General features: G+C 40.0%; 1 protein-coding gene across 5 annotated transcripts in view; it reads left to right on the plus strand.

The window, feature by feature from the left end:
* The window catches only part of myo5aa (myosin VAa), a 65,535-nt gene that overhangs the window by 45,746 nt on the left and 7,076 nt on the right, over positions 1 to 12,713 (plus strand). The window contains exons 23-35 of one of the 5 annotated variants that reach the window (XM_086271440.1): positions 362 to 455; positions 555 to 703; positions 946 to 1,059; positions 1,278 to 1,412; positions 1,680 to 1,715; positions 1,849 to 2,076; positions 5,318 to 5,415; positions 5,566 to 5,622; positions 9,338 to 9,418; positions 10,935 to 11,133; positions 11,761 to 11,826; positions 12,281 to 12,374; positions 12,470 to 12,619. In XM_086271440.1, the coding sequence (XP_086127566.1) occupies positions 362 to 455; positions 555 to 703; positions 946 to 1,059; positions 1,278 to 1,412; positions 1,680 to 1,715; positions 1,849 to 2,076; positions 5,318 to 5,415; positions 5,566 to 5,622; positions 9,338 to 9,418; positions 10,935 to 11,133; positions 11,761 to 11,826; positions 12,281 to 12,374; positions 12,470 to 12,619 (1,501 nt within the window). The remainder of the gene's footprint in view (positions 1 to 361; positions 456 to 554; positions 704 to 945; positions 1,060 to 1,277; positions 1,413 to 1,679; positions 1,716 to 1,848; positions 2,077 to 5,317; positions 5,416 to 5,565; positions 5,623 to 9,337; positions 9,419 to 10,934; positions 11,134 to 11,760; positions 11,827 to 12,280; positions 12,375 to 12,469; positions 12,620 to 12,713) is intronic. The other 4 variants (XM_086271127.1, XM_086271201.1, XM_086271276.1 and 1 more) reach the window with 4 other exon arrangements.

Consider the following 12,713-nt stretch of genomic DNA (forward strand, 5'->3'; position numbering starts at 1 on the left):
TCCCTTAGAGTGAAATCCCTCCAAAAATACTGATGTGCTTTTTGCAGGACATAGATTTAGGTTTAAAGGGATGTAATTGTTGGAAATGTTGCTTTTAGATAGAAAAATAACCCACACCACTGCACACAGTTGAGTTGACTCCCCTGTTGCAAAGAGACATTGGAGAACAGCACAGACCGAGTCAGACTCATTGCAGCGCTATCATAACATCTCTCATTACATTTCATTTCATGAGATTATTCTCACAAATCTAAGAGTCTAGTTTAAAAAAAATCTCAGCAACAAATGTGTCCCACACAGTATGTTCTGTAAGAAAGGTTTAATCATTTGTGATGTAAGGATCATATTTGTGTGTTTTTAGATGGTGGCAGAGCTGAAGCATCAGAACGGGCTGCTGAAGAAAGAGAAGGACGACTTGAATCGGTTGATTCAGGAACAGAGTCAGCAGATGACAGGTACGCATCACCGCATACATTTAAGTTACATCCAACAGCTCAGTTAATTTCATCTTTGCAAAGTTTGAAACGACTTGTTCTTTATGTTTTACCCCTCAGAGAAAATGACTCGTGCGATAGCAGAGGAGACTCAACAGCTGGAGACCGACCTGAACGAGGAGCGTTCTCGCTACCAGAATCTCCTGAGCGAACACCTTCGCCTCGAGGAGAAATACGACGACCTCAAGGAGGAGATGGCTCTTTCTTCGGTGAGCAACACATTTGCTCATGTACTGCGAGCAATGAGCCACATTTCTACACCTTTGTTTAAATGTTAAGCTTCCAGAAAAGGTGAGAACAGCAGAAATACTGACTCTTCATAGACTCTGTGGAAGGCAGATGCTTGGTAGTGTTCAGTGCCTAACTGCACTTTTAATCTGCAAGCGCAGCAGAGTGAGTGCGAGTCAATACTTGTTCAAATTAAAAGGCTTATTTCCTCTTTTGTCTGCAGAACGTCTCGAAGCCTGGCCACAGGAGAACAGATTCTACCCACAGCAGCAACGAATCAGAGTACACGTACAACTCCGAGTACGCCGAGTTGGAAGATGGTACCCGTGGCCGCGAAGTAAGAAAATTAATTGTGATCTGAAGATGGAGTTTCAACCATTAGGGAAACAAATCATTAAAGTTAAAGTGAAGCATAACCCTAACTGGAACACAAGTTAGGAGATGTTTAATATTAGTGTTTGAAAATGTTATTATAGTTGATGTTTATGTGCTTTAAGCATTTGCATTTCAATACGTTTCATGTGGCACATTCGTAATCGTTCTTCTCACATGCAGGATGTGACACGAGGAATCGACACCTCGCTAACTCTCAAGCTGCAGAAACGTGTCACAGAGCTGGAGCAAGACAAGCAGTTGCTGCGCAACGAACTGGAAAACAGAGAGGAGCAGCTGCAGCGGGCTAGTGCCATGGTACCTTCACCCATTTTCACTGCACTCACTGAAAAACAGATGATCTAAAACCAAAAGTTGAAAGGTCTGTTAACATGCAGTTCAGTCAGATAATGGATATTTGAGATGATATAGAATATAATTAGAGCTTGTTCAGGTTCAGGTCTTCCTCAATACTTATAAAATAAATTTGACGGTTATGGTAAAAAAATACAACTCAGACCAAAATCATCTACATGAATAATTATCACTACAGATTAAAAGTATATAAACGTGTTTTCGTTTCAGGCTCGTGGGGCTGAGCTGGAGTACGAGTCCCTGAAGGTAAGTAACATGACCATAGGTGTCCTAACCTCCACTCACTCCTCTGAATGACATCATCAATGCTTCTTATACAGCAAATGAAAACAAAGTCAAATTTTCTGCTCGTATTTCTGACTGTAACTTCATCTTTCAGCGTCAGGAGCTCGAGTCAGAGAACAAGAAGCTGAAACATGACCTGGAGGAGATGAGGAAAAGTCTGCTCGGTAACGCTGCTACAGGCGCCGGTGCTCCGGGCTCGCCAGCTTACAAGGTGCTCCTGGAACAGCTCAACGCCTCCTGTGAGGAACTGGAGGTCCGCAAGGAGGAGGTGCTAATCCTGCGCTCCCAGCTGGTCAGTCAGAAGGAGGCCATGCACCACAAGGTAGCACTTGATATTCTTTATTTTGTTCACATTCAATTAGAGAAAAACAAACATGTGTTTGGCATGTTGTCATGTTTTACAAGGTCTCATAACTGTGAAGGTGGATGAAATGCTGCTTTTTTTACATCCACCTTCTCATATTTGTGTGTTTTCATCTCTGTCTGCGTTTGTTGTTGTTGTTAGTAAGCAGATAACAAAAAAATGGGTCAACTCTATTGACCCAAAGAATTTTTTTCTAATTTTAAGTTATAACTCTTGTTGTGTTTAAAACTAAAACTTCATTGAGCTTAGGATCGTAAAACGAGTCTTTATTTATTCGACACGTGAACTCTTTTTGGGAGTAAAATCATTGTTCACACTGCGTATTGACAATGCTTCAACCTGTCCATCGTGCCTAACTGCCCCGTCTCCACCTTCTCTCCTCCATTCATGCTTCCCCACAGGATGAGAAGGTACAGTTGAAAAATGGCATCAACCACGAGTATTTGACATGTTTTTTCATGGTCTGTGCTGTGTATGAAACATCCTCAGGCATCTCAGTGAAACACAGAATTACAGCATTTATTCTGGTTTCCATTTACAGCGAGGACGCTATCAGCAATGAAAAACAACATAAAACAACTGCTTTCCTGATTCAGTTGTGTTTTATTGTCTTTTATTCTGCATTAGTTTAACTTTTTGGAATGAAGAGATGCGACTCGCTGCCATTGTCTGCTTTCACACACTCAGTGAAACACATTAAGTCCCGTTCTCTTGAAGCTGTGTGAACATTTGTAACCTAAATTGAAGACTAAAGTAGAAAGGTCAAAGAAGTTACTGATATTTCCATGTGGAGCAAGTATGACCGGTTATAAAATGTTGTAATACAAAGTTAAGTAAGTGGGTAAGAATCTGAAAATAAGTGAGAAATCCTTTGCTAAAGATAACTGAATCAGTGTAGCTTAATATTGGATAGACCCTCAATGGCCACTTTGTTAGGTACAAAGATGTTTAACTGCTTGTTAATCAAATATCCAACCGACCACATTACAGCAGCTCAGTGCCTTTAGGGGTGTAGACATAGTCAAGACAGCCTGCTTAATTTTAAGCTGATATACACAAATTTACTAGTGAAAATACTTTATACTTTATTTTAATACCTAATAAAGTATAATACTTTATTAATCCCAGAGGAAATTATGTTCAGAAAATTCTGAATTTGGTGCAAAATAACAGGAAAGCATGTACCCATTGTGCCTTGTATCAACAGTTCAGGCTGGTGGTGGTGTGCGAAATATATTCTCTTGACACACTTTAGGCCCTTTAGTACCACTTGAGCATCATTTAAATGTGTGGCCAGTGAATCTGTGATCAGTATAGATGTGCTAAAAAGTAATAGTTTAAGAAGACATAAGTAATAGATTTTAAAATTTCATATTTGGCTACAATTACATGTGTAGAATTAGTGGAGCGTTATATAATATATAAATATTTACCTGAATAGCATGGATATCTGACTGAAGCATAGAGGTTCTGCTTTTAAATGTTAATATGAATTCAGAGTTTAAGCCGCCCTTAACTCTAACTGTTCAATACAACATAATGAGGTGTAAACAGATCTAAATCACTTTAATATCAGATCAAGTTCAGATTTATGAGGAGACTGGGGCTCATCTGACACCAAGCAGTATTTATTTACAAAATTAAGAGAAAGGAAAAGAACAGATAATTAAAAGAAGTAAAATTAAAGAGTCAAGACATAATAGTCATATTTATAATCAGACACTGTCTTCACCTGTGTATTGTACATTTGTCTTGTCCTTTGTCTTTGTGTGTGTGTGTGTGTGTGTGTGTGTGTGTGTGTGTGTGTGTGTGTGTGTGTGTGTGTGTGTGTGTGTGTGTGTTGTACTTCAGTATGAAAGCTCCCTGCAAGTTGAAATTGTGGTTTTTGAATAATATGAGTTTGTCATGAATAGGGATGGGTATTGATAAGATTTTCACGATTCCGATTCCATTTTCGATTCTGTTTAACGATTCGATTCTCTTATCGATTCTTATTTTTCAAAAAGGAGAACACTAAGGTCGATTAGCTTAGAACTTTGTTTTATATCTTCTCTTTGAACAAGGTAGAAATTTAGGAGTAACATGGCCTTACAAACCCAACAGTGACATCTTAAGAGATCCAGCCTACGGCTCTTCAATGGAGTGTCACAGGGTCCCCAGGAAAAAAAATTGTAAATGTAAAATAATAAAATAAATATTCTCCTGTAGCAATAACAAAGTGTAACATAAATTATTCTGTAGCAATTACACAAGAATATCCAGTAATGTCCCTGCCTACAATTAAACACATTCACTTACCAAAGTGAAATCGAGGGCATCTGCTGTGGCAGCCTTTTACCACAAACTGAGTCACTGCTCGGTGACATTCGTCTATCCTGGCCTGAAAGGAGACGCTACCGGTAGACTGCAGCGAGAGCTGGCAGCATCTGAGCCAACCAGACTCTGTCTGTCTCTCTCATCATGGTCACCTAAATGCACAGTAATGGCAGGTTTTGTAATAAGGCAGATCGCGCTAACATAATATGCACTGTTAGTTGATTATTTACCTGCCGCATTAACGGGAGAGGACGTGCAAACGTTACCGCTGCTGCTGGGTTGAGATTCACGAGTCCGGAGCGGATTTAAAAACACGACATTCATTTAAGGTCATCGCATGTTTTGTGAGCAAATGCTTTTGCATATTCGTAGTGTTTCCTCCCTTAAATTAAATATCTACTTTGCAAGTATTGCAAGTTGCCCTGTTGTCATCCGTTCTCGTAAAGTATAACCAAACTTTTGAGCATGTGAACCGCTTAGGCGCCGTGTTCCCTGCCAGGTAAATGACGCTCCGCAACGTGGTGATGTCATTCGGGGCGACTGGAATCGATAAGGGAATCGTTTGCAAAAATGGCAAACGATTCCAAGGAATTGAAACAGTGGGAACCGGTTCTCAACAAGAACCGGGTTTCGATACCCATCCCTAGTCATGAATACTTGAACAAAATTGATTGAAGGTTGTTTCAGATGGTTTAAAAAAAAAAAAAAGGCGATAACCGCAGTACTGTAGATGCAAATATTATATGTATCAGATATACATATATTCTGGCTACCAGTGTCTCATTAGGTGAATGGTTCTTAGTCATGTATCCCAAAAAACATCAAAACTTTTGATCACAAGTGACAAGTATTGTTTCTCTATTGTCTCTTTGCTTATTTCCAGGAGACCATGACGGAGCCTTCAGTGTATAAAGATGACGTGTCCAAACTGAAGGACGACGAAGTCAAGCAAGCTTACGTAGGCCTCAAAGACACCAACAGGTACTTTCTTACAGCCACTTCTCTTCCTCACCTCCATGTCTTTACTCATTGTCCTCCACTGGCTCACATCAACCTTTGTATGCTCTAGTGCCATTATGATACCGTGTATGTGTGAGCGCCGTGTGTGTGAATCCCTGTTTGTCCTGTCAGATCTCCTAGGTTCATGCGTCAGCAGCTGGAAGTCAGTGATCTCCTGAGTAGGCTGAGGTAACCGATGAGACGTGGCCGATGCATCGTGGAGCAGAGCATGCATGGCCACACTGTCGCTGAAATACTGGGTTATAAATGACATGTTACTGCAGCTGATTTCAGTCTGTAGTGCTGATGAAAGCTTGAGCAGCAGAGCGTAACATTTTTTTGGCCCTAAAAGCATGATGAATAACGCGCCTATTTTCATTATCACAGCGTCAAATAATGCCGCCGGCGTGTCTTACCCAACTCATCGTTAGTTTTTCCTAAAACTAATGTGTTCAGTGTCTAAACCAAATCTTCCAGTAAAACTGAAAGGGAAAGATGAAGGAGAAAAGAAAAGTTCACATCATTTTGGTATATTGTGGGCCTGATCTGTAATTTCGTCTTACTGATTGGAAACTAGCTGACTGATTAGGTTCAGTGTTATTTATTTGTGAAGTGTGCCGATTGGATTTGAAAAATATGACGGATAGAAAAATGTTACAGAAATAATTGAACAAAAAAAATCCTTTAATCGATTAAAAATAGTTCCAAAAAAATGTGTGAAATTGAACATTTGAACTTCCTTCTGAGACTCAAAACATTTTGAAAATACTGAAAAAAAATGGATGGATGTTAATTTTATATTGATTTTTTTTGTTTTGAACTTGTTTGAAAAATATAATACTGCTGCATCTGTCTGCCCTTTAGAGTAATAAATAAACAACTAAAGCTCATGAAGACATTTTCATTACGATGAACTATGTTTAGGATGAAAGAACTTTATTAGGATAAACTAATCTAGTCCCCTAATTTTCTGTCTTTAATACTATATGCATATGACTGACTTCTAACGTTTAAAAAAAGAAAGTGAAAAAAGGTTTTAAAAAGTGAAGTAGGACGTGAAGACATTTTCTGGATGATTAACCCTTCAGCTTCCTAAAGCAGGTCTTTGTAACTTCTTGTACATAATGGTGGACAGACGGCAAAAACGGCATATTTGACGTGCAGGAGTGAGAACACGCTGCAAAATAAAGTATTAGATTCTGTTTTGGCCTAACAGAAAGAGGACGTTGTGTATATGTAGCTGTACTTACTGACATCAAGAATATTTATGTGGCTCATGAGGGAAGTGAGAAAATGGTTTGCATGGGTCAAGAGTTCTGTAACTTTAGTGGCTCTACAGTTGTTGTGACTTTATCTCTGTATTCACGGTGCTGTAGTTACTGCAGGACCTGCTTCACTTAACAGCATGAAAGTATCTGAGCAGCGAGGGAGATGGCTTTGAGTTTCGGTTTGACTTTTACGCCCAAAGTGACTAACCGTGCCACAGTTTAGATCCCGATGTAGAGCTTCAGCCTCAGCTTTATAGAAGGAGTTTGGCATGAATGGTGCATGAAATGATTCATTTATGTTTTAATTGTTTTCATTATTACGCTAAAACAGCGATGCACAGCGTACTTGTAAGGAAGCGTGCATTTACACACAACCACAGACTGTATATAAAGGAGGGAGGCAGCAAGGAAGGAGATGCAGAAGAGGTTTGCAAACATTTGACTGCTGATTGCAAAAAAGTTACTGTAGAGAGAAATCTATTGGAAAATGGCCACATGAGCACCCTTCTGATGTTTTTTGGGGGTTTTTGTCTCAACACTTGATTCAAGTCTTATTATTATTCAGACCTCATATGCTGCACATGTTGTATCACTGTGATTTCCCCACTCCACTCTCCAAAAAAACAAATTAATTTACACAATACATTGCACGAAAAAAATACCTGATGTAGCAAATATGACAAAAATTAAAGCTCATGTTTGCAAATTAATATTTAATTTATAATCTTTTTAAAAATTTTGTCACAAAGTTCAACACAGAATTTTCCATTTTCAAAAAATGTAAATTTTCTGGTAATTATTATTTAATGGTTCAGGCTTTAAAGGGTTAATTAGATTTGACCCCTGCTCATCCAATTTCAAAACACGAAGATAGTAAAGTCCAAAACACGTCACAGCAGGGCTTCCATCTTTTATATACAGTCTGTGTGCACAACTAAAATGGAAAAGGGTAAAATGTTACAATCTCTGTATTTTAAAATGTTAAGTCAATTTACTTTTCCTCATAATAATTTTACTGGCTTCAGAACAGTGCAGACATTAGGCCTCATTCACAAATCTGCGCGTGAACATTTCAAACGTTTCGTGCAGAAATCCCAAATTCATCCATATTTTTTTTCCTGAAAGCTGGTTTACAGCAGCTTCAGACTATCATGAGGGCCTTTCTGTCTCACACATTTTTGCCGAAAGCGTAGCATATTAAGGTGGCTTTATTAAAAAATAAATAATCCAAGCATATTTGGCACAATTAATTTAATAGAGATCATCCTAATTGACAGTTAACATCGCCTCTTTACTAAATGCTACTTTGGCATAATAAATGGCTTTGGGTGATGGATCAGGTGGTGCTCGTCCTTCACCGTTGCCTCCTTTTTCTTCTGGTCTGTTTCCAAGTTTTCACCGCAGCTCTGATGTCGAAACTTTTGCCCGTGTCACCTTTCGCTCCAAGTCTCTGGAGACACAATATTTACTGCCTCGGCTATTGCAGTCCAAGCTTTTCGCTCCTAAGGAAACACTTCAGAAAAGTGTGCCTTCTCTGGCTTCTACCTCAAAGCTCTCACTCCCTTTACTTTTTTGTTTTGTTTTTTTTAGCAACCGTGCTTCCCTTTTCACTCTCGACTTCATAGAGAAACGGAGTATGACAGTTTCTAGACGGCAAAAAACAGCCACATGCCATTCAATATAGAATGATTTGGATTTGCACACGGAGGCGGCGGGAGCTAAATTTGAAAGTAATCTTGCAAGTTTAAACATTACTGTGCACAGTAACACGTGCACATTTTATTGAATGAGGCCAAATGTTTGACAGCTGATAAGATCAATGAGATCAGATTATAAATATCTACAGCGACAATGTTGTTTTACAGTAGAGCTTCCCTAAAAGTTCAACTTTGTATCGCTGCATTCATCCCTCTGTTTATGTCCCATTTCTTGACCTTTTTATGTTCCCACTGACTACAAAGTTCGGTCACTGGATCACTCAGTAAATGCAAGAACAAACTCATTCACTCACACACATATAAAATACTGCTAATTCACATCAGTAGGTTTATACCACTGTTACCTGCAGTGGTTGAATAAATGATTAAAGTGGACTTTTTCTTTATTTTCTGTTGTGCACATACTGTTACAGTAATGAGGTCTGCATATGTCCATCTCATCTCTGTCAACCATAATCTCAGGTTTGACACTAAAGGCTCTGTTCCAGATGTTCCTTTGTCTTTTTTACTCTTTGTGATCCCTGTGAAAGTAGTTATCTCTAATTTGGTCATTTCAGGCAGAGAAGCGCCACCTGCTGTTCTAACCTTGTTAATGAGGCGGCAAGATTGATGCAGCTGTTGTAAAAGACAGAAGGGGTTAGAAACGAGCGGAATAGGTGCACTTTAATGTATTACTGAAATGCATTGAGTCAGAAATAGGACTTCACACATCATCAGTACATCAGGTTTTACAGGTTTTCTTCCTTTAACTTTATGACATCACACAAATTAGTATTATTGTTATTTTGTGTTGAAGACCAGATGCAGGATGTTATCACACCTCAGATAAATATTCTTGCTCATGTGGTCCCGCTCACCCGATCACGTTTCTTTGTGCCATTGTAATGTTCATGTTGCTTTGTGTTGTGTGTCGGTCAGATCTGCTGCTCCAGACTTACGTAAGCTGAATGAGGACGGAGAGCTGTGGCTGGTTAATCAGGGCTTGAAGGAGACCATCAGGTTTAACAGTGTTTTTGAGCATGACACGTTTGCCTTTTTTCACGGGAAAGGATGTGACCCGTTGGTTTTCTTCGCTCACGTTTCTCTCTCACACTTCATTTCTCTCACATCAGTCTGTTTATTTTGACTGCCTTCTGATTATTTGTCTTCCTTATTGTTTCTGCCACACACTTCGCAGGGTGCTATAATGTAAAACTTTCTTTAGGTGTTGTGTAATGTACAGTCACTGATGCAAAGCTTTGGTTTGAGTTTCTAGATTTATTTCTGACAGTGAAGCAGGATGTGTCTTCGTACTGTACTAACCATGTTTTATGCAGCTATGAAAGCTTGTTAAATGTCAGTTGACCTTGGAATTTTTCTTCCTTTTATGCTGTGATGCCTTCGGCTTGTGAAGTTAGATGGGCTGAAATTTTTATCCACTCAAGTGTTTCCTCAATAACTGCTTACTATCGTTAAAAAGCTGTGAAAAAACTCTTAAGTGTTGTTCACAGACATTGACTGAGGTTAATCACTTTCTGCATGCTTTTTATTTTTTACAGTGTTTGCCTTTAAATCTTGAGAGGTCTGGTAGTGTCATGGAGCAGTTATTTTTCTCTGAGGGGGTTGCACTGTGATGTGTGTGCGTGCAGTACTTTAAATACATAATAAAGAGTTCAAACACATCCAGAGGAATATTTTAACAAGTTTTAGAAATAAAACCCAGACTACTATAACCTTAAAAACGGTTTAGGATCAGTGACAAACAGGCGGCTGCACACGAGTTCAATCCCCACCACAGCCGATAGCCCCATATTCCCAAAGCACAGGACACCTCGAGGAATGTGGGCGAATGTCTTCTCCAACCAGTCAACACATGTAGACTGGTTGGACAAACTCTCAAGAAGAAATATCTGCTAATCATCTTCGTACAGATGTATTATAAAATGATTTATGCATGCAGAAAAACAATTGGATCATAAAAACTAGTAAAAGAATAGAAGTCATTGTATAAACTATAGTACATAAAATGACTGATCCCTAAAAGGCATCAGCAAGAAAGGATTGCATCAGAGAAATTGATGGAAAAACAGAAAAACAATGTCTATCCACCAAGAAAGGCAGTCAAAGTTCTTTTTTAATAAAGCGTATGAAGTGCTCCTGTTGTACTAACTGCTACTGTAGTTTTCATAAAAAGATAGAAATACTGCATGTTGGTTGTTGAATGAAAACTGAACCTCTGTCAGCTCTACCTGCTCCGTTCCTGAGCCTGATCTCTGAGTACTGATTTGGCTCGGTTCAGTTTTCCTCAGAGAAACTTTTACTCTGAAGAGAGGAGGAGAATGAATGAGCGTTGTTCAGAAAGGCCGGACTCTGGGCTGCTGGTAGTGTCTGCACAGCATGCTGCTGCTGTCCTCAATCACCACTTTCTGGTGGAAACTACAGCTTCTCTTTCCCTTCTGCACTGGGCGTCTCACTGCCTTTCTCCCCCTCACAGTATGATGCTGATTTCTGTCTCTTTCTCTCTTACCTCTCTCAGGCTACTGGAGCACCAGCTGCAGACTCAGCGGAGGACTTATGATAATGAGGTGGAGTCGTTGCGCAGCGAGCTGCAGAACGTCAAGGAGGAGAACAACCGGCAGCAGCAGCTCTTAGCCCAGAATCTGCAGCTGCCTCCAGAGGCCAGAATCGAAGCCAGTCTGCAACACGAGATCACCCGGCTCACCAACGAGAACCTGGTACGCTGCAGCTTCCACACATAGATACGGGGAGGAGCTAAACTTTATCTCACAAATTCAGCATAATTTTTAAATGATAAAAATAAAAACAACACACTTATACACACACCTAAGAATGGATTTTAGGTGTGTGTATACACAAACTTTTCTTGATATATATCCATATAACTACTGACAGCTACAGACAATTTGTATATCTTACACTCATATTAAATCTGCAATCACATTATTTATTATTAACAGGCCAAAAACCCACAGAATAATTTTAATTTGCTGTAAATACATTACCACACACCACTGAGAAAAGGTCACACCCCCAACCAACGCTTCTGAAATAATCATTCCACCCCACGGTTTGAGAAAACTGGGACTACGAAGACTTTGGGGGACGGTCAACAGTGTGGATATTACACTATCCGTAAAGATGGCCACAGCTCATTTGACTAATACGTTACATCACTAATAATAAGACCACGGCTAAAAACTCTTCCAGTGGTAGAAATGTGAATAACAGCATTTCGACTGTGTGATTTGAGTCACTTTCATGGCCATACATACACAAACTAAACCAGCCGCTACAGAGCTGCGTCCCACACGCTCATTTGTGTGGATGGTGTCACCTGACAGGAACTCATGGCAGACGACCCCACGGCATCCCGAGAGGCTCGAGTCGTCATTTTACGGCGGATGGTTGTATGTAGAGACCGCGTGTGTGTTTGCCTGCATGTTTGCACGTTTCTGACTAATTGAGATTGTTCTGAATGAAATGCTGCAGGGTGTCGCTCTAATTCTCTGCAACAGTGTCTTGTAACTCACAGCGGAGCAGCACTGCGCCTTCTTCTTTTTCCTAACAGCCAAAAAATCCTGCAATCTTCCTCTGAAAAAAAACCCCAAAACAAAAACCAGTACGGCAGCACTAATGTTGATTTATAAATCACACCAAGGAAGTTTTTAAATTCTTTTCTCTTCATCTTCTAACCTTTTGATTTCCGTGTTTGAGCTGATGTCCACTGCAAAGCCACTAACAGAAGAGTAGGATTCCTCCTTGTAGCCACTGGAGGGCGACATTGCAAAGCGGTCTGTGTCTGATGATGCTGTCTGTTAGTCCTCACTGTTCTCTCCTCTGTGTCCCTCGCTGTGTTTTTAGGATCTAATGGAGCAGCTAGAGAAGCAGGACAGAACAATCCGAAAGCTCAAGAAGCAGCTGAAAGTTTACTCCAAGAGGATTGGAGAGATGGGAGGTAAAGCGAGAAAAACCGAAGCCTGAAAATCTCTATTCATATATACTCGTTTCCACCACATGTCAGCTGACTGTCACATGCCATGCTTCTTCCAGCCGGTCAAACCGAAGGCCAGACATCTCCGGGACAGATGGTGGATGAGCCGATCCACCCTGTCAACATTCCTCGCAGGGAGAAAGACTTCCAGGGAATGCTAGAGTACAAGAAGGAGGATGAAATGAAACTGGTTAAGAACCTCATCCTGGGTAAGAATTTAGAATTAATGATATAGTCCACTATCTAAAGCATTAAAGTAGATGGAAAGGAGTCCTGAAATTACTGAAACTCCCTGGAAACTGA

This window comes from Aulonocara sp. 'chitande type north' Nkhata Bay, linkage group LG1 (assembly GCF_057382095.1).
Source record: "Aulonocara sp. 'chitande type north' Nkhata Bay isolate Kocher_YH1m ecotype deep benthic linkage group LG1, A_spYH_male_GT1.1, whole genome shotgun sequence".
In the NCBI taxonomy this organism is placed as follows: domain Eukaryota; kingdom Metazoa; phylum Chordata; class Actinopteri; order Cichliformes; family Cichlidae; genus Aulonocara; species Aulonocara sp. 'chitande type north' Nkhata Bay.